Consider the following 27062-nt stretch of genomic DNA (forward strand, 5'->3'; position numbering starts at 1 on the left):
TTATTGGGTGTGTAGTGCAAAATGTAAAAATCTACTAGAAGAAAGAATAGAAAATAAGAACATTTAATTAAAATATAAAAAACAGATTTACATAAATATATATATATTTTTACAATGATCTTGCGATTCTTCTATCAATGCTATCTGGATTTTCTCCTTAATCGATAGATCTTGATCAATATTTAGGTCTTGAGTGAGACATCACAATAGTCAAAACCTGTTGATTACAATATCCATTGATACATGAATCATAAATGCATTATGTACATATAAAAAAATCACAAAAAATGTAGTGAAAGTACTTACAAATTAGTTTCATTAATGAAATGAAAAATCAATTCAACCAATACATATGTGATGCTGCTTCAATAAAAGCAAAGGATAACAATAACAAAGGGATTTTTATACACAGGAAACATTAAATGCTATATGTATGATCAACTTTACCAGAATTCTCACATGTTTTAAATACAGTTGGCTCTCTGTTTAACGACGCTCTATTTAACGACTTTCTCTATTTAACAACGGCTTTTCACGATCCCAGATGGTCCACTGTAGTGTTAAAAGCATTCTATTTAAGGGCGCTTTCTACTTAAGGGCGATTTTTTTGTGGTCCCTTGAAAGTCGTTAAACAGAAAGCCAACTGTAATTATAATTTACTCACTTTATTTAGGGCCCATCTTTTATAGTTGAGAAAATTGTACTGTTCTAAATTAACAAATTTAGAAGAAATCTGTGAGTGTAATGTATATACAGTCGGACCTCCATACATCGAAGTAGCAAATTGTCGGAAAAAAATTCGATATATAGAAATTTCGATATATAGAAACGATCTTACTTTATCCTAAAAGTCTCCTAAAACATTAAAATTAAAGCTAATTTACATGTATGAAACTCAATTTCTAATTGATACAAGCATCAGATTAAATAAAAGTTAGTAATTTTAAAAAAAATCAGAAATTACATATTTTTGCGCCTTCATACATCTTCATTCTTCTTCAATTCAACTTGATCCGCAACATTAGGGGATTTTCGCTTTGACAATGTAATTGAAAGAAAAGTAAAAAATTAATCTACCTAACTTGAATGATTTTTACTGAAGCTAAAAAGACTAGGAATGATAATCAACAGACAAAAGAGAGAACTTGAAACTGATTTTACAATGTTACTGGTTACAACTAAGATTTGAAATAAACTTGAGGGAATTTAAGAACTCCAGAATGAAACAATGACCTATCTACACACACCTCAACCCCAGATTCCTTATGAGTTTCGTAGCAACCTTTAGTAAACATAATTTTCTCCCCTAACCTCCATTTTTCATGAGACAAACAATCTAAAGTGGAAAAAAAATCTACGAATGTCTCGAAAAAAAATTGATACATAGAAATAATTTTTCTATGTAATCAACATAGAAATTAGCTGTTATTTCGATGTATAGAAAAATTCGATATGTGGAAGTTCGATATATGGAGGTTCGACTGTATATAAATGTAAGGGAAAATGTAGTCTAATTTGTTCCACGTGTTATGGTAAAATCACCACCATATAATTTCCCAGATGTAAAAGACAAAAACTTCGGAATTTCAGAAATATCAGGATCACAAACATCCCCGATAATATCATAGAAATAGATTAGAATAATGTCCAATTTAGAAATAATTGTTCTATTATTAATAGAGTTCTTTTCCAATGGTTTAACTAAAAATTTTATTCTTTATCAGCAGTTTCCAAAATAACACAAGCAACAAGTTATGTGAAGAGGAAAAAAGTTTTACAGCAGACGATTTTTCATTTGAAAGACTGCAGTAGAACTCCAATTATCTGAATCAATTTGGATCAATCCCTTGCAAGATAACCAAAAATTCAGATAGTTGGATTTTCACTAAAAAAAAGGGGGTTCCATTTTAATTAATTACTATATGTGTGTTTAAAATGGGCGAAAAACAACTCATTTTAAAGAAAAATACCTTTTATTTAATTAAATGAAAGCTCTTACATGTTAAGCATACTTACAAGCCCTGCACTTTAGAAGCCAATAATATAGCTGTCCAAATAATATGGTGACCCATAATCCCAATAATGTTTACTCTGCACCCATACTAGCTTTGCGGAGGGGAGGACAATAGCGTTAATAGACAAATTCCTTATTTTACAAATCACAGAATGTTAATGTCTTTTTTTTTTTTTTTTTTTTTCTCAGAAAGTTTGAAAGTGATTCAGATAGTTGGAGTTGGACAATTGAAGTTCTACTGTAGTTAATTTTTAGCATTTTACAATTGCAAAATAAAAGATACAGTAAAACCTGTCTACAACGATACTGTTGGGACCTAAAAAAATATTGTTATAGAAAGGTTACTGTTATAGACAGTTTAATTACTTATGCTGACATTTTGCTTCGGGACCAAGGAAAATATCGCTATAGACAGGTTTATTGTTATAGACAGTATTGTTATACACAGGTTTCACTGCATGACAAATATTTTTCAGAACATTGAATGTCGAAAAATAGTGCAGTTGTAACATTTTCATCAAGTGATCCTCCTTAAAATACTAAAAAAATCTTCTACTTTGAAAACTTAAAATACATAAAATATATCAATGAACGACATCAAACTTAAATAGCCTTTAGAATAGTACCAAAAGCATTAAAATAAAAACTTTAATCTATACAACAACAAGTTTTCACTTAACAGTGTGAATTTAAAAAAAAAAAAATCCAAAGAATTGCTCAAGCAAAAAATACAAAATATATATATATATAAAACTAGAAAGTCTCCCGTCAAAGTATGCCGGGTGAAAATTGCTTCTCATCTACATTTTAACGAAGCAATTGCCAGTTAGGTGATATTTTGATAGCTGAAATTTTAACTCTGACCCCAGTGGATTAACCCAAAACTCCAGTAGATAGCGGTTACTTTTGACCATTTTTTCATTTCTTCATTGTCTTGAAATGACACAGGCTTACCAGTAAAACAGTTAAGTTACCGGATCGAGTTCAGCCTTGTCACAATAAAGCCTTTGTCTGCATGTTAAACATTACCAAAACATATTATCAAATTATCATGTCGTGGCGAGAGTTTCATTGTTAAAATACGTTGAGTTACTTGATCATCGGCTATTATATATAAGGGGATTGTAACGGCTATTAGTTAAAAAGAACAGATGCATATTTGAGTCCATACTACAAAATGGTTTATGTTCTGGTCTCTCAGCCAATTCACTTACAATTCCTTAGCTCATAATTGCCAGTAATTATGCTAAGTAGCCATGGAAAAAAACTTTTTTATAAACTTTTACTGGTTTGAGTAAATTTGATGTTTATGACAAAACCAATAATATAGCTGTCCACATACACACATATGACAGAACTAACATTTGAATTTTTGATGTTAGTTCTGTCATTTTTTTTCTTTTTTTACCCTAACAGTAGTTTTTTTTTTTTTTTTTTTTTTTTTTTTTTTTTTTTAAAAGGATGGTATCTTACTGCATTCAAGAGTATTTAGTAGCATAAAAATATATACTTTTAGGAGAAGGTAAACAAAAGTTTGTAACATAATATAGATTAATCTGACCTCTTTATCAAATCAGGAACACGCTTTTTACTCATACCAATTACTTGCCAGGAACAGCAACAACAACAATAATGGCTATCAAAAGTATCATTATAACAATCCAATAACCTGTAAAGAAATATTTTATATAAACTAGTAATAAGCAATACTACACTAAATTAACCAATCAACTATGATATTTAATCAATGTATAATCGTCAGAAAGCTTCCAAAATAGACCAACAGATGATTTCTTATGGGGGAGTGGGTGGGGTTTTTAGCGTCAAAATATTTACTTTTTTTATGATTTTTTTTAATGGTTTGATTAAATTTATTAAAACCTTATGTGCACTATTATGTATGGTTTTAAGAATATTCTATAAATTTTTGATCAAAAAATATCCACAGCCAAGCCAGTGACAGAGCTTTTCCCAGAGCAACTTCGGAGAAAGATGATTTGCCGTGTTCATTGTATCTCGGCTGACATTTATCTGAAATCAAATTCCATTTGAATTTCGTCAAAGTATTAGTTAATCCTCCCCTCCTACGTTCTCGGATTTTTTTTTTTTTTTTTTGACTTTAAAAGTTTTGGCTGCCATTTGAAGTTAAACGTGTTTTTTTCATGAAAAACTTCAGTTTTGTTAGTAAAAGAACTTCCCCTTAAGGAATGTTTTCAGCAGTTGATTTTGTACTTCTTGAAAAAAGCATTCTAAGCGTAACTCAATACTCCAGGATCCCTCATACCAACCATTATATGTGGTTTAACCAGTTGGATGGGACCTGAAGAGAGCTGTTTTTTGATCCAGACCAGGAGCCGGGCAACCCCTGATCTGAGGCACTGAGGCCCTGGTCTGAGGTACAAAGCTCCAGAGGCACTAAATTGGAATGGGAAATTGGAGGACTTATTGACCACAACATATTTAACATGCCCCAGTCACCATTAACAAACATGGAGGATCTTTGACCGGCAGGCATCAAACTTGAAACCCTTCCATTAAGAATCCGAGGTCTTACTAATCAGGTCACCACTGTCTAGTATGACTCAACAGAAATAGCCAATCAAAATTTATGTTGTGTCACGAAAAACAATTTGTTTTCAATGAGTTGTTACACATGGAAGTGAGGCTGTAATTGACTCAAGATGCAGCAAAAAATAAAATAATCAACACTAAAAGTCTAAGCTGAAGCATTACTTTTAGTATTCTTCGTGAAGCGAACTAAGCCTGCGAGTTTCTCTGAGTCAAAATTTAATTCTCTTGAGTCATGAACACAGCAAGAGAGCCCTCTCCTCAGAGAGCTGCACATTTCACATCATTTATATAACTCAGTAATGTACGTCTACTCTAAAATCTGCATAAATTTCTGAACACTCCTTCTTGGTATATTCAGTAAATTACCGCCCAATTAGTCAGGGCTAAAGCAGAAATACGTGATATACACCTCCAGCTCAGTCATTTCCAGCCGAGGACTGCAGTTTCGTGCTTATAAGCACTCATCAGCCCGGCATAGGAAAGTGACTGAGCTGGAGATGGAAAACCTCTTAAGGAAGCCAAGAGTGCGAAACAAACTTATAGCTAATATAGAATTAGCAGACCAGACGAGTGACCGAAGCAATGGTTCGGTTCAACTCGAAGATTGAAAGGACTGCAGCAAAACTGCAGTCCTCGGCTGGAATTGACTGAGCTGGTGGTGTATTTCATGCACTTAATAGATAGTTAAATATTGTTAATATACTAATTTTTAACTGTTTTAACGCAGAAACTAAGAAAGGAAACGTTAAATTTATGGAGAAAGGGAATTCATAATCCTATCACTTAAAGGAGTAAAAGACCAAAACACATAAATAAGAGCACATTCTATAAATTTTGAAATGACTCATTCAACCATAAAAATTGGTGGGTCATAAAACTTACCACATGTACCAGATTTTCTGTCAACAATAGCAACATGCCTAGTCTCCCTTACTAATCTTTCCCTTGTATCGCCAACATGATCATAAATATCATCAATTAACTCTAAAAAGAAACAAAACTAATTAATAATACCTCAAACAACTAACTTTTCACTATGGTATTAGTACAACTATTGTACCTAGTAAATGAATGTTGAGATACATGCTAAGCTAAATATACATACGCAGTAAAACCTACTTTAAAGGACACTTCCAAATAATAGACACCTTTAGCTAACGGAAATTTCTTCCAAGTCTCAGTCACTTAATATAGGCTGTTTCATAAAGTTCATTCCGAAAAGCGGAGTTATTTCAACAAAATAAATATTTTTTGACTGTTATAGCAAGCATTTTAAAGTTAGCCATAATCAGTGTGATTACATTTCCAAAAAAAAAATGTAATCCTAACTAAAAGCAGGCCACTCTCAATAATGAGCAAAACTTGCACTCAAATGATTGTCTGTTATTTAAAGGTATTACTCTACTGTACATATTATCACACTTATGTTATTTTACTGAACAAAATATTTAACAACATTGCTATCGCCTTAAAGGGGAAAAGATCCACTTTGAATTCCCTATTTATAGTTTGTGTTGTCACAAAGAAAGGGATTTTTACTGCTACAACTGATGTACCAGAGTTGTAGGGGAGAAATTAAATGCAGAAAAAATATTGCATCAGTCTGAAATGAAATTAATGAAAACTTTACAAAAGGTAATTAGAAAATTAGGGACAGTGACAATTAAGAGCAAAATACTTTAACATTAGATTTGTGACTTCTAACACAAAGATTTCACCAATGATTTAGAAAGTAGAGGGTGTCCCAATCAAATGTAATGACTTTGGCAAGGTGACTATACTAAACAAACAGTTTAAAAGCATAAGAAAACTGTAAAACTAGACACCAATACAAACATAGTCTTTATAAAAAAAAATCAGTACAATTCCACATAAGCTCCATTAGTAAATTAGTGAGTGCCCTCAGTAGCCTTTTCGCTTCAAGAAAAGTTTCGTGCCACATTTTAATGCTCTTATCATGGGGTGGATTTCTTTTATAAACTGCATGAAACATTCTTTGCAGTTAGGGGCCATTCATTGATTACATAAGGCTAATTTTAATAATTTTAACCCCCTCCCCCCATGTAAGAGAACATAAGATTTTTCAAACACCCTCCCCCCTATTCTTACGTAAAATTCTATTTCGTTAAAACAAATAAATAACGAATCTTACATCCCTGTAATCGTTATTGAATTAATAAACTTTTTTGTGTAAAGAAATATTTACTAAAAAGTTGGAATCTAGACAATATGTTTTCAATTTTTTTTTTTTTTTTTTTGGGGGGGGGATATGAGATACTAATTAAAAATGAAACATGCCATACATAGTGCCATTCTTTAATAATATTTCACGCTATTCATTCTTTGTAGGACAAATAAAAAACAGCTCATCCTAGTACGTTTTTTACCTTCCAGACGCAAATGAAATATGATCACTGCCAAACCACTTGAACGCGCGATCTCTAATATAAAATATCGACTTGGAAAATATTACGTAAGAATGGGTTTGACCTTCCCCCCCACCCCCCAAGTAAGAGCATGTAGATTTTTACAACCCCCTCCCTCCCCCTCGGGACCCTTACGCAACTAATGAATGGCTCTTTATCACGGATTTTTTGCTCTGTATGCCAGAGAACAATTTCTGCCCTCTCGTGCGGTTATGCCATTTTTACCTTTGTCCACCATATAAAAAGTGCAAGTGTGCCAGACAAGAGAAAAAAAAATGCCATCAAAGTCTTGCCAATATTAGTTTTGTAGCCCTTTAACTTTCCTTTTTAATTGATGATGCAAATTCAGTACATTTGATTCAGACACCCTGTAAATATGTTCATATTAGTATTAACAACGTTTTTCTAACAAGTTAAAGAATTATCATGAAACAGTATTTTTCCATTTTTCACAGCTATTTTCGAGCAGCGTCAAAAAAATAACATGCACTAAGATTTTGATCACTCAAGGGATTTTTAATTGCATTGCTGACCCTGCTGATTGTAATTACTGGTAATTATTTTTGAAGAAAATCTTCTCCTTTTTTTCTTTTTTTAAAGCTAGCAGGTTTGTGACAGAATAACTTTTTGGAGAGGAAAAAAGTCACTGGGGAAAATGAATTAAATAATGTAAGAATGAATTAGTATTATTAGCTTACCACTTTGAACATCAAGTTCCTGACCAATGTTTTGAGCCATTTGTTTCTGTCGAACCACAACATCATACAAAGTATCTAACCCTTTATCTTGTTCTGGTACAAAAAAAAAAGAAGAAAAGAAATTTCAAGATATGCACTGACATTATCTGAATTTTTCCTTATTATAAATTGAAAAGCACAAGATTATTTGATAAAAAGTTTATAAGGTTCAAGAAATATATCATTTTCACTACCAATAAACAACTTACATCTATTTCGATTAGTGTTCAGAAATGTTTCATTCTCAATTACTTACACAAAATTACAGGGCATTAATTGACAATCGATTCAGCTTATAAATTTGTAAAAATATAGTTTAAAATGCAAAATTGCTTTGAGTGGAACAATTTTCTGAAAGATAAAATTACTTTTGTAGCTAAAGTGTCTTAAAAGTATCCATTCAACACAAAATGTTGCTCAAAACCACTAAAGATAAATATGAAGTCCAATATTTCTTAAGTTCAACAAAAAAACCACAACCCAATACACATTAATTTTGTAGAAATATATGTATATTTTTTTTACATTGTTATGAGCAAAATAGCAGTAGTACATTAAGTTTATAATATTTAATTCAATAAAAAAAACTGATGCTGAGGGGAGGGGGGAGATGAAATTATCAGTTTAGAAAAAAAGAATGTTTTCTTTAAAAAAAATGAAATTTTAAGTTTTTGAACAATTTCAGTTTAAATGTGTGATTGAAACGGGAAATTGAACAAGGATGCCAGTATTTTTAGAAGTTTAATGTAATATTACCAAAGTTAAAACTGGAAAAAATATATGAATGGTGGAGAGAGAGGGGGAGAAAGTTCATTATTATAAAACACATCCACTAACATTTATCCATATTAGAAGAATCTATTTTTGACTTCCATTAAACAATCCTTCTAAAAGCATCACATTGTCATCATGTTTGAAAAACAGACTATGTACAGTTTTTTAAAAAAAAAGTTGTACACATTACATAAAACAGGATATATATGCTTTTCACTCCAGGGTCCCCCGTACCTACCACTAATTGTGGTTTCACCAGTTGGACGGGACCCTGAAGGCAGCTCTGATTTTTTGATCCAGACCAGAAGTCGTGCAATCACTGGTCCAGCACCCCCAGAGGTATTGTTTCATTTGGAGGACTTTGTGACCAAGAGTATATTTACTGTCCCCCAGTCACCATTAATGAAGACGGTGGATCTTCGAACAGCTGGGATCAAACCCGAGACCCTCCGGTCACAAGTCCGATGCCCTATCGATCAGGCCACTACGGCCGATATATATGCTTAGAATTGTTACCAAACTAGCTAAGCAAATGTTGGTTGTTGGAAAATATGTTCATGAGAACAAATGCTGAATTTGTTTTGTGCAATGCAACAGAGTATTGCTGCTTGAAAACTCTTATAATTTCAACAGAAGTTTTATCCATAAAAAAATAATAATCAGATAACTGTTTTATAAAAATATTTTATTTCTCAAATCTTTCTGTCAAGCAAGTTTCATTAAAAAGTGAACTTTGAATGTGAAAATAGTTTATATATCAAGAGTGATTGGTCCACAAATAATTCGTAATTTGATGGTCATGAGAATCTTATAAAATAGACAAAACATTAAACAGAATTTAAAAACTAAAATGGTGAACTTTGAAATGGGTAAATCGTCCACTAATAGGCATGAGTCCACAAATGAGAATATTTAACAACTTGGTGATTATAAGAAGCTTATACAATAGAACAAATTTAGCTTATAGACATGACTTTTAAACCTTTAAAAATTTAAATGAAAAAATATTTTCTAAATGGTTAACCTTTAATAGCATATTTTTGCTGCTCTCTTATTTCATCAATAGTTAAATCTCTTGTAGCTTCATTTTCTTCTATGTCCCATACATTTGAAGAAGTACCACCTAAATCGGCTCCCAGTAGAGCAGTTCTGAAATAATAAATACTACGTACTATAAACAGATAAAATTTCTATATGCTGAAGTACAAGAAAAAACTTTCTAAACTAAAACTTCAAAAATGCAGCAAAATTTAGAAAATATTTAACTGCAGGTAAATAGTACGTACAACAAAAAACATTTTTTATCCTTGAAAAGACTGAAAAATTAGTATCATTGTTTTATTCTACATTTAATGGTAACAGTACTGAAAGGAAAAAAAAGCTGCTTTGATGAAGTCCCTTAAGGACCATTAAGGGTCATGTATCCGTACCTCAAAGCCTGACTGACATAAGTCCCATTATCACTACTTAGCATAAGAGTATTATATTTTTTCTGGTGTATACAAAGGTTGAGATGCACACTCTTTTAACTCTGATAAATAATTACAAAGGATTTCTTTTTTTAGAATTATCTTCCTGTTGCTCGAAGCAGAATACGATTCTTGAAAATAACTTGAAAATTGTCATTTTTCAACTTACATTAGTCTGGCCTAGAGATCTACTCTATGGCAAAATTTATGGTTCTCAAAGAATAGTTAAAATGAGAGGCCATAATGAAAGTCCCTCAAAATTGAAACTCAAGATTTTCAGATCTACAAGTGTTATTAAATTTCATCAAACTGCCTTTGAGAGTTAGAGGGTAACTTTTAGGTGAGACAAGGTATGTCACACTGCCTCAAGCTTTCTGTACCTTTTAGACTGATTTTGATAATGTTAGAAATTCATGTTCATCATATTGCTGCTCTTCATAACTTTTTTTTTTTTTTTTTTTTTCTGTCTTAATGAACATTCTAGTTACGGTCCAACATACATTGACAACAAATTAAATTCAAAACAAACAGATCTTTTTTTTTTTTTTTTGAAATAGTGAGGTGTATTTCTCGTATCCATTACAAAATTTGAAGTTACTATTTTTGAAAATTACAGCACAGGAACTATTGCATGGATAGTCTTCACACTGATGGTAGGAAATCAGAGACATAACAGATGTTAAAGCGCCACCTATGTTTAGTTAAAAACCTCTGGCTGCAACCAATTCAGGGAGTTTAAGGTCAGAGCGGCTGAAAGAATGCTGCTCTCAAGTGTATGAAATTAATCATAATAAAAGTTATACAGTCCACTTTTGTTGTAGTTCAATGATTGTGTTGTGTTGGGTTGCAGAGTAGAGCCAACCGCAAGAAACCAGCTAATAGAAAAAGATAATCTTACCTAGAGGTAAGAACATGGTCAGTCGAGCCGGATATTAAAAAGAACGGCTCGTGAAGAAATGTAACGCAAGTTGAAGACGCATGGAGTGAAATAACTTACGCATTACGATTCGAAGCTTTACATGAAAGGAGGTGAGTAGCAATTTCAAGTTTGAAATTAGTGACTGCTAAATAACCAGAAAATGTCTAAAGACGCGAAGGAAAATGAAATTGAGTTGACACGCGTTAAAGCAAAACGTTCTATCGTAAGAAGAGCAGTGACAAATTACGTAAAGAAAATTGAAGGCAATCTAAAAGAACAAGACGTTAACTTTGAAGAAATATCTGAAAATTTAGAACTGTTAAAGCAAAAAGAGGCTGAATTGAAAGATATCGACTATAAGGTTGAAGCGCTAATTGAAAATCTTGAAGAATTAGATAGCGAGTTAGAAAGTGTTTTTGCGTATAACGAAAAAGTAATACTAATTAAATTTCGTGCTGAGAAAAAACTGAACGAGCAGAAGAAACCAGAGTTAAACGTCTCCAGTTTAAGTAGCGCAGATAAAACAAATTACGGAAGTGAAACAATAAAGCTGCCGAAACTGTCCTTGCCCAATTTCAGTGGCAATATTATCGACTGGCTAACATTTAAAGATCTTTTTAATGCAACAGTAACAAAAAATGAATCTCTATCTGATGCTCAAAAGCTTCAATATTTAAAAACCTCGTTAAAAGCTGATGCTGCGAAAATTGTAAATTCTATTCCAATATCTGATAGTAATTTTAAAATTGCGTATAATTTGTTAGATGAACGATACTCAAATACAAGAGAGCAAACTTTTGCTCACATTAAACGCTTTTTGGATCTTCAAAGCATTCAAAATGAATCCGCTTCTGCTTTGTTGACTTTCGTAGATAATGTCAATGAAATAATTCGTTCATTAGAAACGCTGGGTCAATCGGTTGATAAATTTGGGGATACCTTAATGTTGTATTTAATATTACAAAAATTAGATACTTCCACGAAATTATGGTGGGAACGCCAGTCAAAGAATTTTGAAATTCCGAAACTTAGGGATTTAATAGAGTTTCTAAAAAGTTACGCTAGAACAATTCAAAACAGTAAGGGTTCAGTCGGTAAAGTACAAAAGCCCACAAGTTCTAAAGTTAACGCTTTGGTTGCGGTTTCTGTATGTTCATATTGTAAAGATAATCATTACTTATCAAAGTGTGTAAAATTTCGCAGTCTACCCGTACCGCAAAGATTTGATTTCGTAAAACAAAATAAACTGTGTTTTAATTGCCTCTCTAATGTGCATCTAATTAGAAAATGTAAAAGTGGTAATACTTGTTTCAAATGTGGGAAGAGGAACCACAGTATGTTACATCAAGAAAATGAAAATAGGTCGATACCTAGGTTTCCTTCTGTAAGTGCTAAAGAATTTATTCCTTGTTCAGTAGAAACGAGTTTAGATTTAAATCGCAAAAATGAAGTTACGTCTATAGTATGTGCAAATAATTCATATGGTAATCAATTGGGAACTAGTATGAATAATAGCAATTCATCTGTTCTTTTATGCACTGCTGTAATTAAGATTAGAAATTCTAAAAATGAGTGGATAAGTTGTAAATGTTTGCTGGATACGGGCTCAGAAAAAAATTTCATTAGGAAAGAATGTGCCAAGCAATTGGGATTGAAAATTAACCCTGCTCAAATTTCAGTTTCCTGTTTAGGAAGTTATAATACGCTAAGCAATGGAGCAGTCGAGTTAGTATTTTCCTCTCATTTTGACACTGAATTTAAGATAGTAACCTCCGCTTACGTCATTGATAAAATTTGTGGGGAATTGCCCAATTCAACTACGCCTGTGAAATGTTTTAATGAGTATAAGGATTTATTGTTAGCAGATCCCTCTTATTTTAAGAAAGAAAGCATAGACATTCTATTTGGGGTAAATGTATTTTTTTCGCTTGTAAACGGAGAGGTAATAAAACGGGGTGAAAATCTTCCGTTCGCAGTATGTTCTAGATTAGGGTGGATAATCGCAGGAGCCACAACGCTCAGCTGTTGTGACTTGGAATTTAGTTCTGTTAATAGTTTAAGTGTTAGTACAGATGAGCTAGTTAAGTCGTTTTGGGAATTAGAACAAATTCCGTCAACACAATCGCTTACAAGGGAAGAAAGGCTTTGTGAAACGCATTCAGTGTTCGCGCTCAACTATCCGTAACTTGGGTCCCAAGGACCCATTAATGAAATAGATTTGGGTCCTTTGGCGGAAAAAATAAGTCCCTTAAATTTTAAACAGAAAATCTTAGCACATAATTGAATAATATACAACTATTTATACTTAGGGAAAAGAAACTATCCACATAGTTATTTGAAAAAGGTATGAAATAAACTAAATTGGTTAATTTTGCCCTTTTTTTCTGTGATTATCATATGTTCAAATAATACACTTGCAAGATTTAGTTATTTGAGAAACTATTTAGTCAGTTACAAAGAGGTAAACTCAAAATTTACTTTCAAGTTGGATTTTACCATGAAATAAAAAATAAATGCCTTTGATTGATCAAGCAGAAAGCACTCCCTTAACCTTTGCTTTCATGAACATTTTTCTAGGTGAAAAAAAGCAACTAGCCCCCCCCCCCCCCCCCCCCCGCTCCATCAATTATCAATGGCAATTTCATAGAAATAGAAAAAAATCGCAAGAGAATTAACACAACGCAAAAATCGCGATCGCAAAAACGAAACATTTTCTCACATGAGTATGAAAATTGCTCATTTGCAATCTTAAATTAGAAAATTTGACTTCATTGTGACTCTTTTAAAATATCTGTGTTGGCTTTGGTGCTACTTTTAAAATTTCGCCATTTTCAAAATGGCGCGATCGATTAATACGTGACTTTTGCAAGTCCAAATAAAAATAGCCCCTCAGAAATAGGTGAATTACTAGAAAATGAACAAGGTTAAAGTGCTTTTGTATGAAATTCATATTTATAAGTAATTTAACAAGAAAAATGTTAAGTTCAGAACTTTGTGTTTTGCGCGATCGGGAAAATGTTCGCCATTTTTTTTTCACCCATCCTTTTATTGAGGATGCAAGATAACAATTTTCAAAAGTAATTCTAGTTAGGTGAATGCAAAATAGATAAGCTTTTACTACTCAGTTGTCCTGTATCAATTCTGAAGATTGCATTAAAACCACTCTTACTTTTGATCTTTATTGTTGTTTTCAGGAATTTCCCCAAGATAAAAGTTGAGGGAGAACTTATTCTTAGAATAGAGTACAATGGGCTATTTATGAACTTCCAATATTTTGCTCCTTGAGCTCTGCCCAGGAGGTCACTGTAAGCTCCAGTCTTATCACTAAAATTGCATTGACTGGTCAACAGTAGGGGTGTGTTTGAATAGCTGATACAGAGATAGGATCATTTTAATCCTTTTCTGTTGATTCTCCTGGTCATTGAAGCTTAAAAGCATTCACTAGATAGATCTTCAGCATTTTCCACAATTTTTTTTCTGGTTTTTATCTTTTGGGTGTTCTGGGTCCCTAGGACCCGAATTTTCGCGGAAGTTGCGTCCCTTTCCCGCGAATTTGCGTAAAAAACCCCGCTATAGCGCGTAAACGCGAACCCTGGCATTTCTTAGAAAATTATACGCGCAATAAAGAAGGAAGGTATTCTGTTAGACTTCCGTTTAAACCTAATAGAAAAGTGTTAGGTAACTCCAAGGCCACCGCATTTAAAATGTTTCATAGTCTAGAAAAAAGACTTCTAAAAATGCCTGACATTTATTTGCAATACAAAAAGTTCATGACAGAGTATCTCGATCTTGGGCATATGGAAATCGACAATACGGTATGCAAAGAAAATGCTCATTATTGTATTCCGCATCATCATGTAATTAATGAGTCTAGTTCCACCACAAAATTAAGAGTTGTTTTTAATGCTAGTGCAAAAACTACATCTGGTGTATCATTAAATGATACGCTTATGAATGGTCCAAAGGTGCAGGACGATCTTTTCGCTATTTTATTGAGGTTTAGATGTCATAACATTGCAATTACAAGTGATTTACAAAAAATGTATCGCCAGATAGAGATTCATGATGCAGATAGAGATTTTCAAAAAATTCTGTGGAGGGATGACCCCACTAAACCAATTTCGACTTATAGGTTGTGTACTGTCACATATGGTACCGCATCTGCTAGCTATTTAGCTACGCGAGTACTTAAACAGCTGGCAATTGATGAGGCAGCGAGATTTCCAAAGGCAGTTGATCTAATCATGCATAATTTTTACGTTGATGACTGCCTGTTTGGCGCTAAAACGCAAGAGGAGGCGATTGATCTTATCCATGAACTGAATGATCTCCTTAGAAGAGGACAATTTAAATTGCACAAGTGGTGTACTAACAATTCGTTTGTGTTGGAAAGACTACGCAAATCAGAGGGTTTGTCCGCATGTTCTTCTAGTACCGCCGATTCTAAATTTATTAAAGTATTGGGATTGAGATGGAACCCAACGCTCGACGACTTTACGTATAACATTCATTTTTCGGTTAAGCACAGAGCCTTCCCTACAAAAAGATCTATTTTGTCTAGTGTGTCAAGCATTTTCGACCCCCTTGGGTGGTTGTCGCCATTTATTATAACTGCAAAAATTTTGATTCAAGATTTGTGGAAATGTCAGTTATCGTGGGATGATCCTGTGCCTCCGGAGCTTAAGGAGCGATGGATTAATTATAGCAACGATATTTCTCAACTTGAACCTGTAACGGTGCCTCGAAGAGTTCTTTTGCACGAAGCGTCTAATATTGAACTGTATTGTTTTTGTGATGCCTCTGAGAAGGCATACGCTGCAGTAATTTACTTAAAATCTTCTGATACGTCCAGTCATCAAGTTAGCCTGTTGACATCGAAGACTCGTGTTTCACCATTGAAAACAATATCGATTCCGCGCCTTGAACTTTGCTCAGCTGTGTTGTTAGTGCATTTACTACAAATCGTTCTTTCGTCATTACATATTCAAATTGATGCAATACACGCCTTCACAGATTCCACAATCGTTTTAGCATGGTTAAGATCTGAGCCGTCACGTTGGCAAATATTTGTTGCTAACCGGGTTTCTGAAATACAAGGGATCCTTCCTATTCAACACTGGCGCTGGATTCCTTCAGACTAAAATCCAGCAGACTGTGCAAGTAGAGGACTTTTACCCTCTGAACTGCTTAAGTTTGACTTGTGGTGGTCTGGTCCTCCTTGGCTTAGACACGAGGAAATTCCACTTGTAGAAGTACCATTGTCAACGGACGCTCTAAAAGAAGAGCGAAAAAAGGCTTCGTGTTTATATGGAACATCGTCTGTTGATTTTCCAATAATTGTTAAAGTTTCATCATATGTTAAATTACGCCGCATGATAGCATGGTGCCTACGTTTCATTAAAAATGCTCGATATCCCAAAAATCGAAACATTGGCTATCTGACTAGTGATGAAATGAAAGCCGCTAGAAATATTTTGGTGAAGATAGTTCAAAAGCAAGAGTTTTCCACTGAGTATATTCATTTGGAGAATAAAAAAACCACTTCCTGCCAATAGTAAATTACTTTCCTTAAAGCCATTTATAAATGAAGATGGTGTAATACGTGTTGGTGGTAGACTGGAAAATGCTCCTTTTTCAAATGAAAGAAAACATCCCATTCTCCTGCCAAAGAATCACCACTTAACTACCATTATCATTCGCTCCTATCATGAAACATATTTACATGCGGGTACTATTCTTTTGTTATCTGATATACGTAAGGAGTTTTGGATAATTAACGCTAAGTCGGCCATTAAAAAGGAAATTTGGAAATGCATTAAGTGTTTCAAACTCAAGGGAAAAACAGCAACCCAGGTGATGGCTGATTTGCCGCGTGCTAGAGTAATGCCATCACGAGTGTTTTCAAAAACCGGTCTAGACTTTGCAGGACCCTTTCTAGTAAAACCGCGATCTGGCCGCGGGGTTAGAACCTTAAAAGTTTACATTTGTATTTTTGTGTGTTTAGCCGTAAAGGCTGTGCACATTGAAATTGTTGGCAACTTATCTGCAGACTGTTTTATAGCTGCACTAAAACGATTTGTGGCGAGACGAGGAAAACCAAGTGAGGTATTTTCGGATTGTGGGTCAAATTTTGTAGCTGCAAATAAAGAATTGAATAGAGTTATTGCACTTCTCCAGAAGGAAGAACCCGTTCATAATTATTTCGCCAACGAGGGAATTAAATGGAACTTTAATCCACCTTCCGCCCCTCATTTTGGAGGAATTTGGGAGGCAGCTGTCAAATCCGCTAAATCTCTCCTAAAACGTACAATAGGAGACCAAAAATTGACTTTGGAAGAATTTTCAAGGCTAACGACACAAATTGAATCTTGTTTAAATTCCCGACCGTTGAGCCCTTTGTCAGAGGATCCATCCGAAATGTCTGCTCTTACTCCTGGGCATTTCTTGGTTGGTACATCGCTTTCTTCAATACCAGAAGAAAATCTTCTCAACGAAAAAATTCCCCCTTCTTATCGCTGGAAATTAACTCAACAGATTTTTCAGAGTTTCTGGAAACGATGGTTACATGAATATGTTTCCGCGTTGCAACAGCGATCCAAATGGGTACGAGAACAATCAAATATTAAAGTAAATGATTTAGTTTTAATTAAAGAGGACAACGTTCCTCCTCTAAGGTGGAGGTTAGGTAGAGTAATGGAAGTTTTCCCTGGTTCGGATCAGAATGTGCGAGTTGTTAACATAAAGACCGATACTGGATTTTTTCGCCGACCAATTCATAAATTAGCAGTTTTGCCTAATATGGACTGATGAACTTTAGGTGACTGTTACTAATGGATTGGTAAATAATTGTTTTGTAAAAAGGCTTCTTTACATCTGTTTTATTATTTTACAAACTTTAATAATGTGTATTTCATATTTGTTGCCAGTAATGTATACTTGATAGTAGTTAGTTCTCAATTGTTTTTTTTTCTATAGTTTATCATATAATTTTTGAAACCATATATGTTTCAACGTGGCCCGGTATGTTAAAGCGCCACCTATGTTTAGTTAAAAACCTCTGGCTGCAACCAATTCAGGGAGTTTAAGGTCAGAGCGGCTGAAAGAATGCTGCTCTCAAGTGTATGAAATTAATCATAATAAAAGTTATACAGTCCACTTTTGTTGTAGTTCAATGATTGTGTTGTGTTGGGTTGCAGAGTAGAGCCAACCGCAAGAAACCAGCTAATAGAAAAAGATAATCTTACCTAGAGGTAAGAACAACAGAATTTAGACCTTTTTACTGCACTGTTAAAATGAACCTCAAAAAACAATTTGCATACCTTAAAAACTGGGCGGGTTTTTTAATGAAAATATTTTCATTCAAGATTGGGAAATGAATGTTAAATTTAAATAGAAATGAAAATCCTTCCTGGCTAATATTTGTTGTTTATAGCAACTCATGTGATCACTGCAGAAAACTTTTGATTTTTTTTTTATTAATGCAAATATTATGACGGTTTGATTGCATGTCGTTATTTCAAACTTAGCAATTAACAAATAATAATGATTTCTTTTCATGAACTAAATTAACATTTATACAAATGTTAATAATAAAATAATAACTTTGAAAGGCCTAATGATTGGGAAAAAAATATTATGCAAAGACATCATTTGAAATTGAAAACTATCATGTCAGTCAGCAAAGAATTTTTCTACTTGTAAACACATGGCATATTAAATTCTCCAATGCATAGATTGTAGGATAAAATTACAGACCTACTGCCGCCTTCCTCCCTATCATTGAAAGCATCATCAATTTGCACTCTTTTACTTGTCAAACCATCTAGTAATCTTTGTCTTCTTTCGAACTCTCCTTCAGTACTGAGTTATGTCAAAGAAAACATATCATGGAATGCATTCGATATTTAGTACTTTAAAATCTTTAATTGCAATTAAAAAAATTTCAATCAGCTATCTCGAGTAAACTTATGAAAATCAGAAAAATTGGTTTCGTTGGAAATAAGCATGACACATAAACAAGTCAGTATGTAGAAAACAAACATTTATCATGGTTAATTTTATTGCAATTTGAAACAGTATTTTTATTTCATCACTTGGAACTAATGATATTCAAAATTTCAAACAAAACTGGAGAAAATATTTCCTTATAAGTTTCTGATGAGCAAACTTTGGTTCTTTTTCTTTTTTTTTTTTTTTTGTGTGTGTGTGTAAAAACAACTGGAATAAATTGGGTATATCATTTCATCTGAACATACGATGAAAACCCTACTAAAAGAAAAAAATACTGTAATTTGAATCCACTAGAACCAGAAGGCATTGATAAACTATGAAGATTCATTCAGTGGAATTCTTGTGGATCTTTTTTTCTACGTAATGGACATGGAATTTTGCTGGGTGTTCGATATTTAATTTTGATGCGTGGAAGTTTGATATATGGAGATTGACTGTACAATCAATAAGTTTTGTAATTTTTTCACAGAAGTATACTTTTGAGCAATACAACTTCTTTTTAAATATGAAATGCTATTAACACAAAAGATTGATGCATAATAAATACCTATAATGCAGGAGTCTCTAGCCTATTTTACTCAAGGGCCGCATTGTACATTTTTGGAGCAGAGACCGGTTAACAAGCGAGCAATATTTTTTATAAAAAATATGTTGAAGATAAATATGGGGAAAATATTGAGTTTGTGTTACAAATCAAGGGAAACTGAAACATTTTGACACAGGAAGGTTTCAAACAGACAGGCTTGACTGTGGTAAAAATGTTTTTTGCATCAACACTTCTGCATATCGTATGAAGTATTCATTAAAGTGAAAGAAATGACAACAATTTAAAGCATTACAATAAATAACCTGATAATAATGGATTACCCACATCTGTGCCGCAATATTTCTGCTTATAAAAGATCAGTGGCAAAAAAAAAAAACTGTTATCAGTATAAAGTTAAGATATATCATAATGGCGATAGAAAATTTTATCGTAAATTTCAAGGAATGCGATTTTAATACAGTAGAATACATCATAATGGCAATATAGAATTTTATTGTAAACTTCAAGGAAAGCAATTTTGTATTAGTTAGATCCAGCAAACAAATATAAAATAGAGGTTTTATTAATTATCTCTATGAGAAAAATATCTCAAATCTGAGACATTTTGGAAGAGAAGTTATGTACATGCATTTAAGATTTCACAATATTTTATACATCAGTTCTTTGAAATGAAAAGAGAGAGCTTTAAGCAATCAAGCACAAAGGATACATTAAACTTTTGGAGGCCATCAAAGTATTCTTCAGAGAAGTCACGTTGTCATCATATTTCTTGATTAATTTTCTTGCATGAGCACTTGCCTGCAATTAGAAAATAGAATGGAATGAAAATCTCTCAAAATTACAATTTTGAGAGAAAATTGTAATAATTTTTCATCACAATTGCATTGCAACAATAAACTATTTAAAGATAGTATTAAAATTAAAGTATACTTACACATTTTCATCAGTCTCAAGTTTCACATACATGTACAGCATTACTTAAGAAGTGGCATTGTTACTAGAAACCTACCTAACTTATTTTTAAAAGATTTTTTTTTTAGATTCTAGTTTTAATTATTATGTAATGAATAATTGATTTATCTAATTTAACAAACTAACTCCAAGTCAGCATGAACAAAAAAGTAAGATATTTTTCGTAATTATCCAAAACAATTTGCAACAACAGGGTTGGATTTTTTGCCGGGACAGTGGAAAAAACCATGGCAAAAATGGGAAAAAAAGGCAAAAATGGAAAAAACGGCAAAAACCTAATTGCAAATAAAGTAGCATTATATTGTTAATCAAGAAATAGTGACAATATAATATAAATAATGCACTTTAATATTTTAGTTATGTCTCTCCATGTTACTTCTAATTTATAAGGTGAAAAATAAATAAAAAAAGAAATGTTGGGATTGCAAAAATTAAGATTTTAAATGTTTGCTAAAACAATTTCTTCAGAATGAGCCAATTCCTTCAATGCTAAAACAAGGAATGTTTACTTAAGCTTAGTAAATTAATAAAAACATTGAATTCTAATTATATATATATATATATATATATATATATATATATATATATATATATATATATATTAATCACTTTTTTTTACCCCACTAAGATTTTTAAGTTATTTAATTAATAACAGAATATTTACTTGAATATAGAAAAATATTAACTTTTCCTCACTAAAGAAATAATGCATTTACATGCAGTACAGTACCTAAAGATTTCTGCACACTAGTCGCAACTCTTCAAATGTGTCCTGCAAGTTCTGCTGCAATAGAGAGATATTTCTCAAATTTTTCTTTTGTACAATCAAAAATACGAAACCGTTTGTTAGTTGCTTCTCTCACGAAACTAGTTTATTGCTATACCATGCTTAAACAACAAATAGGTTTTGATGAAGATGGTATAGACTATGGTGATTTAAGTGATATTTCAATCTAAAGAAATGTGTATTTTGCTTTTTAATTACTTTTATTTTATAGTTGTATCTAGATTAAGTATACTTTATATAGATATTTAGTATTCTGTAAAAAATGCTTTAATAAACAAGCTAATTACATTTTCAATGTAAGTTAATTATTTGTCTTAGATGTTACAAACTGAAATTTTGTGTTAATGTTTAAAAATTTAGAAATAAAAATGCTCCATAACTTTAAAAGTAAAGTTAAACCTTAAATTTTTTTTAAACTATAAAAATAATTAAATTAAGATTTTATCAAAATCTTTTCATGCTTTTACTTTTATATAAAAGGAAAAAAAACTGTCCGTAAGTTGTTAACACAATCTATTTTTGCCGGGCGGTAAAAATCGTGTTTTTTTCCATGGTTTTTTCCGCCCCCGGCAAAAACTTGCCAATCCTGCTTTTTGACAATGAAAATAGTACAATTGCAGATATTAACTTATTTAAAGTAATTAATTTTTAACTTTACACATAACGATTACAGTGAGACTCATAGGATGTCCATGAGTGTGATCCTCCATTTTAATTATAGTAAAATAAGAGAAAGTAAAGGAGTAAAAATTAAAAAATATAGATATAAAAATCAATATGTCAGAATTAAGACAAAAATGTTTAAATTACCTTACTGCTTGCAAGACTGCTTCTATTTTGCTGATTTCTATGTGAGATATTTTCCATAATATCTCTCGCTAAAGTTTCGCAAGCATCGTAAGATGTCATCCTTTAAAAAATTAAAAATAAACATGAGTTGAGAGGATAAAACAAAAAATTCAGTTAAAAACATAACACAAGATTTGATCATAAATACATTTTGTATTAGGTAGAGTGTTGTTGAAGCTTTAATAGGTATTATGGTAAAAATACTATAATCACAAACTGTGTTAGAGTTAGAGTTAAATATGTTATAAGAGTACATTAAACATGATTTAAACTCAAAACTTACTGAGAAATTAAATTAAATACCACTGCAAAATCAAAATAAAGTGCATTTAGTGAGCAGGGGTCTAGTCAGAGGAAATATGGCGAACCGTTTATCGGTCCTTCACAAAACTACGTTCAACCAAATTGGATCTTTCACAACATGAAGACTGACAGAATTGAAACGTTCACAAAATTATTTACAAAAAAAGATAGGATTAGATCCGATATTGAAGTATAGTACAGAACCTCTTTTGCCAATAGTTAGCTAGAAAATTGGAAAAATTTCCCTCCACTTTGAATGCACGTATTTTTTAATTTTTCAAAAAAGTACACATTTTTCGTTATTGTCTAAAAAAATACTTTTCTGTTATTGAACATGAAAAAAATACTGGAATTTCGGTACCTAAGATCATTGAGGTCCTTTTCAAATAACAGATGCACATTTTTTGTGAAATTATTTTCTTTTATAAGTGCAGTCTTCTTCTTCGCTGGTGCTACAGCCTGTTGCAGGCCAAGACCGTCTCTTGAGGTCTTTCCCACCTAACCCTATCCCCTGCAATGACCCGCCATCAGTTCACTCCTACTACCTATAAGTCCTTTTCTACCCCATCCAGCCATCTGACAAGGGGTCTCCCTCTTCGGCATTTTCCTTCAATGTTGGAGAAGGTGATTTTTTTATTTTTGTGGGGAATGCCTCTGCATATTGAATATGTGGATAAGTGCAGTCTTCAGGAACTAAAAACATTAACATTTAATTTTTTTTTTTTTTAAATGATAATTTATAAATTTGGCAATGAATAATGAAATAATCCTATATGGTTCAACCAAGGTGTGAGGACCCAGCTTCTGAACTTTAATTTGGTTCTTTTTTAACTTATGATTTCTCATCTCAACTCTTAATAACTGGTTTTTTATATGTTTTCAAGTTTGATATTCACTGTCGCATTTAACACAATTATTTTGTCTCTTAAATACTCGTCGCTTCTCACAAATATATCACCCTGTTAAGAACCCAAATCAAAAACTGGTTAAAAAAGTTTTAAGCTTTTCGTATCTTAAGCTTCTGCCAAAAGCAGGTAAAACTACTAACTCAGTAAAGTTGTAGGTACTTGAAGTAGTTTACCAGAATTGGCTGTAAAGAGCAAGGGAGCAGATAGCTTTAAAAGGGTCCTTGACATACACCAGAGATTAATAAATTGGCTACGACCAGTCTAGCTAGGCCCAGAACCTATTGCTGGTCATCCCTTTTGTATTGTGTATGATTCCATACATACCTAAAAGATAGCTAACTTCTGAATTTTTTCAAATTTCATTCTTTCACTCATTATTTGCTAGCTTAAAATTTTTACATATTACGACTGCATTTCTTTCAAAGACAGAAATTTGTCAAAAGCCTGAAAGCTTTCACCGCTGCATATGTTAAACTGTACTGGCTATTGCCAAAGGTTGCATTTGAACTGGGGGGGGGGGGGGGCAGCGTTCATGTTCTTCTGTATCATATGGGTCTGTTTCTGAGCCTCGCTTAGACAATCTTATCCTCCTTCTTTTTATATATATATTTGTAAACTAATTCATCCTTTGTTAAATGTGTAATTATAACTACTTCACGGAAGTAGCGTAATTAACCAACTGGCGTCCCAATCAATTAATTGACAATACATGCTTTAACAGTTATAATATCCAGAAACAGCTGGAAGCTGATTTGATTGTTCACATTGTATCTACTTTAAAATGCTTCTTAGAACACAAATCATCATCCAACAAAGTGACAGTAAAAGCTTTTAAAGCTACAAGGAAATAATTGTTTAAATTTTTAAAAACGAAATAAAAGTTACTAAAATGAAGTAGATACCATGAATCTTGTCGAAATGCCATGGTTATAAGGTTTTTCTTTTTCAGGAGAAAACTTTACACATGTATAAACAAATGGACATACTACAAAAAACTAGATAAAAATTTCAAAACTATAGACATTCGTTAATCAAGAGCAAAAGTAAAGTAATGACGTTTTAATTTAAAATATAAAATTATTATCACATGACGAAACGCTTGTTGACCGAAGTGACTCCGCTGCCGGCTGCCCGGACTCGAAAAATATAAACATTTCTTATGCTGCCGGCCGGTGATGTCATCTTATTCCTATACCCCCTATTTGCCGCGCAAGAATGGGATCGTCCAGCGTCCAATGTGCAACGTGGGTAATGGTCAGGTATGTTCTTTTATTTTAACGCATTAATTGCTTATCTTTAATTATGCCTTTTTTGATTTCAGAATAAAAAACTTCAACACTTTCTTTGCTGACTTGATTTGGGTGAGAAATCAATTTCTGAAATTTGTATTGTTAAAATATTCTTTATTTCCAGGTTACCCTCATCCCGATGTAACGAATACTGTGAAGTAAGAATTGCAATTCAAAAGAAAGAATCAAAATTTAAAGTGATACGAAGTAAGTCATTTTAATTCCTCTCATTAGCATCTCAAACGAAATTAATATGTGTAGAAAAATTGTAAGATTTAGTAGTATCTGCATTTTAATGGCAGCCAATCTATATGAATTGTCTCGATATTATTGTTTTAATTATGTGTTTTAATAAGGAGAAATTTAAAATCCTGTAACCTAGGCGTGTGTGTTACTTTATAGACATTGTAGCTAATTAAACAAATTTTTTTAATTGGAATATTTGGGGGGGGGGGAATAATTTTGGAATGTGAATTATGTAGTATGAACAATTGTGTGTACGTTATTAATTATTTTATCCTTGTTTTAATCATAATCCTTTACTTGTGCTACCTTAATTTACTAAAATGTCGTTGGTTATAAAAAGCAAGTCTTCCTGAACATATGTGTATATATTTTATTGAAAAATACCTTTGTTCTGTTAATAATATTTTCTATTCAATTTGTTTCTCTTGCTGTGTTTTATAAATTATTCAACCTTCTTTAATGAAAAATTTGCTGCATTCTGTGAATAGTGATGTCATTTTGTAACTAATCTTGTACCTTGGATGTGCTCTTTTATGTACATTTGGCTAGTGCTGTTTGTTATGAAAATCAAGTCTCAGAAAATTGCTTTAGCAAAAGAATAATGTAATACAGAGGGTAAAGCAACTGGAAAAGTGAAATAAATAAAACAACCGGAAGTGAAAAGGATAAATTTTAGAAAGGGGGGGGGGATTTGTTTTCTGATAGTAACAGGTAGACAGACGTTACTTTTACAGACGTCCTAAAAAAACTTTTCAGTGGTTAGTCACATGTAAATGTTTATGGAAATGAAGTTGCTAACGGACTGGCACATGAGGGGAGCCGAGGGGTTTCTCCTTGTAAAGGGTGCCTTTCTTCCTCAGAAATTGCAACCAGAGTCAAGCAAAATATCAGCTCCGCTTAGAGACTGGCTCCTGCACATGGGTAAAAAGCAACCCACCCTGTTTTTGCTTTACTTATGGCAATCAGCTGGGAAGATCAAATCATACTAGCCTTACTACGAAGCGCACACAGTCAAGCACAGCAACATATGGCAGGTCTCAAAGGGCCCTAAAATATGTACTGTGAACCCTTGATTATATAATGCAATGCATTGCTTCAAAATTATGTTTCTATGCTAGTTTATGTTGCTTTTATTTATAGGTGAAGTATGTTTTTTGTTCATGAATCCAAATTTTTACTGAATAATTATATTATTTACTGAATTGCAAAACACCTTTGTTTTGTCCAACGTGCAATGTGGGTAGCGGCAAGGTACCTTCTTTTGTTTTAATGCATTAATTACTTATCTTTTATTATGCCTTTTATGATATCAGAAAAAAAAACTTCATTGCTCTCTTTGCTGACTTGATTTAGGTGAGGAATCAATTTCTGGAATTTGTTTTGTTAAAATATTCTTTATTTCCAGGTACCGTTCCTGCCCGAACGACAGAAGTAAGAAATTGCTATTGGCAATTCAAGAAAGAATCAAAATGTAAAGTAATTCGAAGTAAGTTATTTTAATTACTTGCATTAACATCTCAAACAAATTTAATATGTATAGAAAAAGTGAACTATTTAGTATCTGCATTTAAAAAGAAGCCAATTTATATGAATTTTCTCAATTATTGTTTAATTATGTGTTTCAATGAAGAGAAATTTAAGATCCTGTAGCCTCTGTGTGTGCTACTTTATAGACATTACAGCTTAATGATAAATTTTCTTAATTGGAATATTTCTGTGGGAAATAATTTTGAAATGTGAATTATGTAGTATGAACATTGAACAATTATGTGTAGTACATTAGTAATTAGTTTATCTTAGTTTTAATGCATAATCCTGTACTTATGCTATATTAATTTACTAAAATGTCATTGATTATAAAAAGCAAGTCTTTGCTGAAATTACGTGTATTTATTGTATTGAAATGTACTGTTGCTCTGTTAATGCTCTTTTCTATTCAATTTCTTAAGCGAAAGAATAATGAAAACTGAAATCAAAGTTCTGCAACATAAATGCAACTGGTATAGTGAAATAAATGAAACAAGGTTTGTTTTCTGATAGTGAGAGATACAAAAAACCTGATTGAACAAATTACGAAACCAAGTGTGTGTTTTTTCTTGATTATAAATTTTGATTTATATTGAATGCTTTTTTTCCTCTCCAGGTTCCTGAAGTATGTTTTTTGTGTCCTCTCCAAACTGAATGAAACACAGCAGGGGGATTTGGTTTCATTTTAGTTGCCATTTCCTCTGCTTGTTTTTT

General features: G+C 32.5%; 2 protein-coding genes across 2 annotated transcripts in view; one reads left to right on the plus strand and one right to left on the minus strand.

Annotated features, from left to right (window-relative positions):
* Nucleotides 1-42: 42 nt before the first annotated feature.
* Nucleotides 43-24401, minus strand: LOC129227368 (syntaxin-8-like). The gene is made up of 9 exons (XM_054861918.1): nucleotides 24189-24401; nucleotides 22037-22136; nucleotides 20177-20265; nucleotides 18666-18770; nucleotides 9547-9671; nucleotides 7710-7802; nucleotides 5468-5569; nucleotides 3576-3683; nucleotides 43-217 (listed from the first exon to the last, which is right to left on the minus strand). Exons 1-8 carry the CDS (start codon nucleotides 24209-24211, stop codon nucleotides 3616-3618), a joined length of 705 nt encoding a protein of 234 aa, XP_054717893.1. The 5' UTR covers nucleotides 24212-24401; the 3' UTR covers nucleotides 43-217; nucleotides 3576-3615.
* Nucleotides 24402-24537: 136 nt separating this feature from the next.
* LOC129228014 (diacylglycerol kinase epsilon-like) overlaps nucleotides 24538-27062 on the plus strand; it is a 42275-nt gene continuing 39750 nt past the window's right edge. The window contains exons 1-3 of the mRNA XM_054862641.1: nucleotides 24538-24545; nucleotides 24700-24782; nucleotides 26227-26307. Coding sequence (XP_054718616.1) covers nucleotides 24538-24545; nucleotides 24700-24782; nucleotides 26227-26307 — 172 coding nt within the window. The remainder of the gene's footprint in view (nucleotides 24546-24699; nucleotides 24783-26226; nucleotides 26308-27062) is intronic.

Source organism: Uloborus diversus, chromosome 8, assembly GCF_026930045.1.
Source record: "Uloborus diversus isolate 005 chromosome 8, Udiv.v.3.1, whole genome shotgun sequence".
NCBI lineage: Eukaryota > Metazoa > Arthropoda > Arachnida > Araneae > Uloboridae > Uloborus > Uloborus diversus.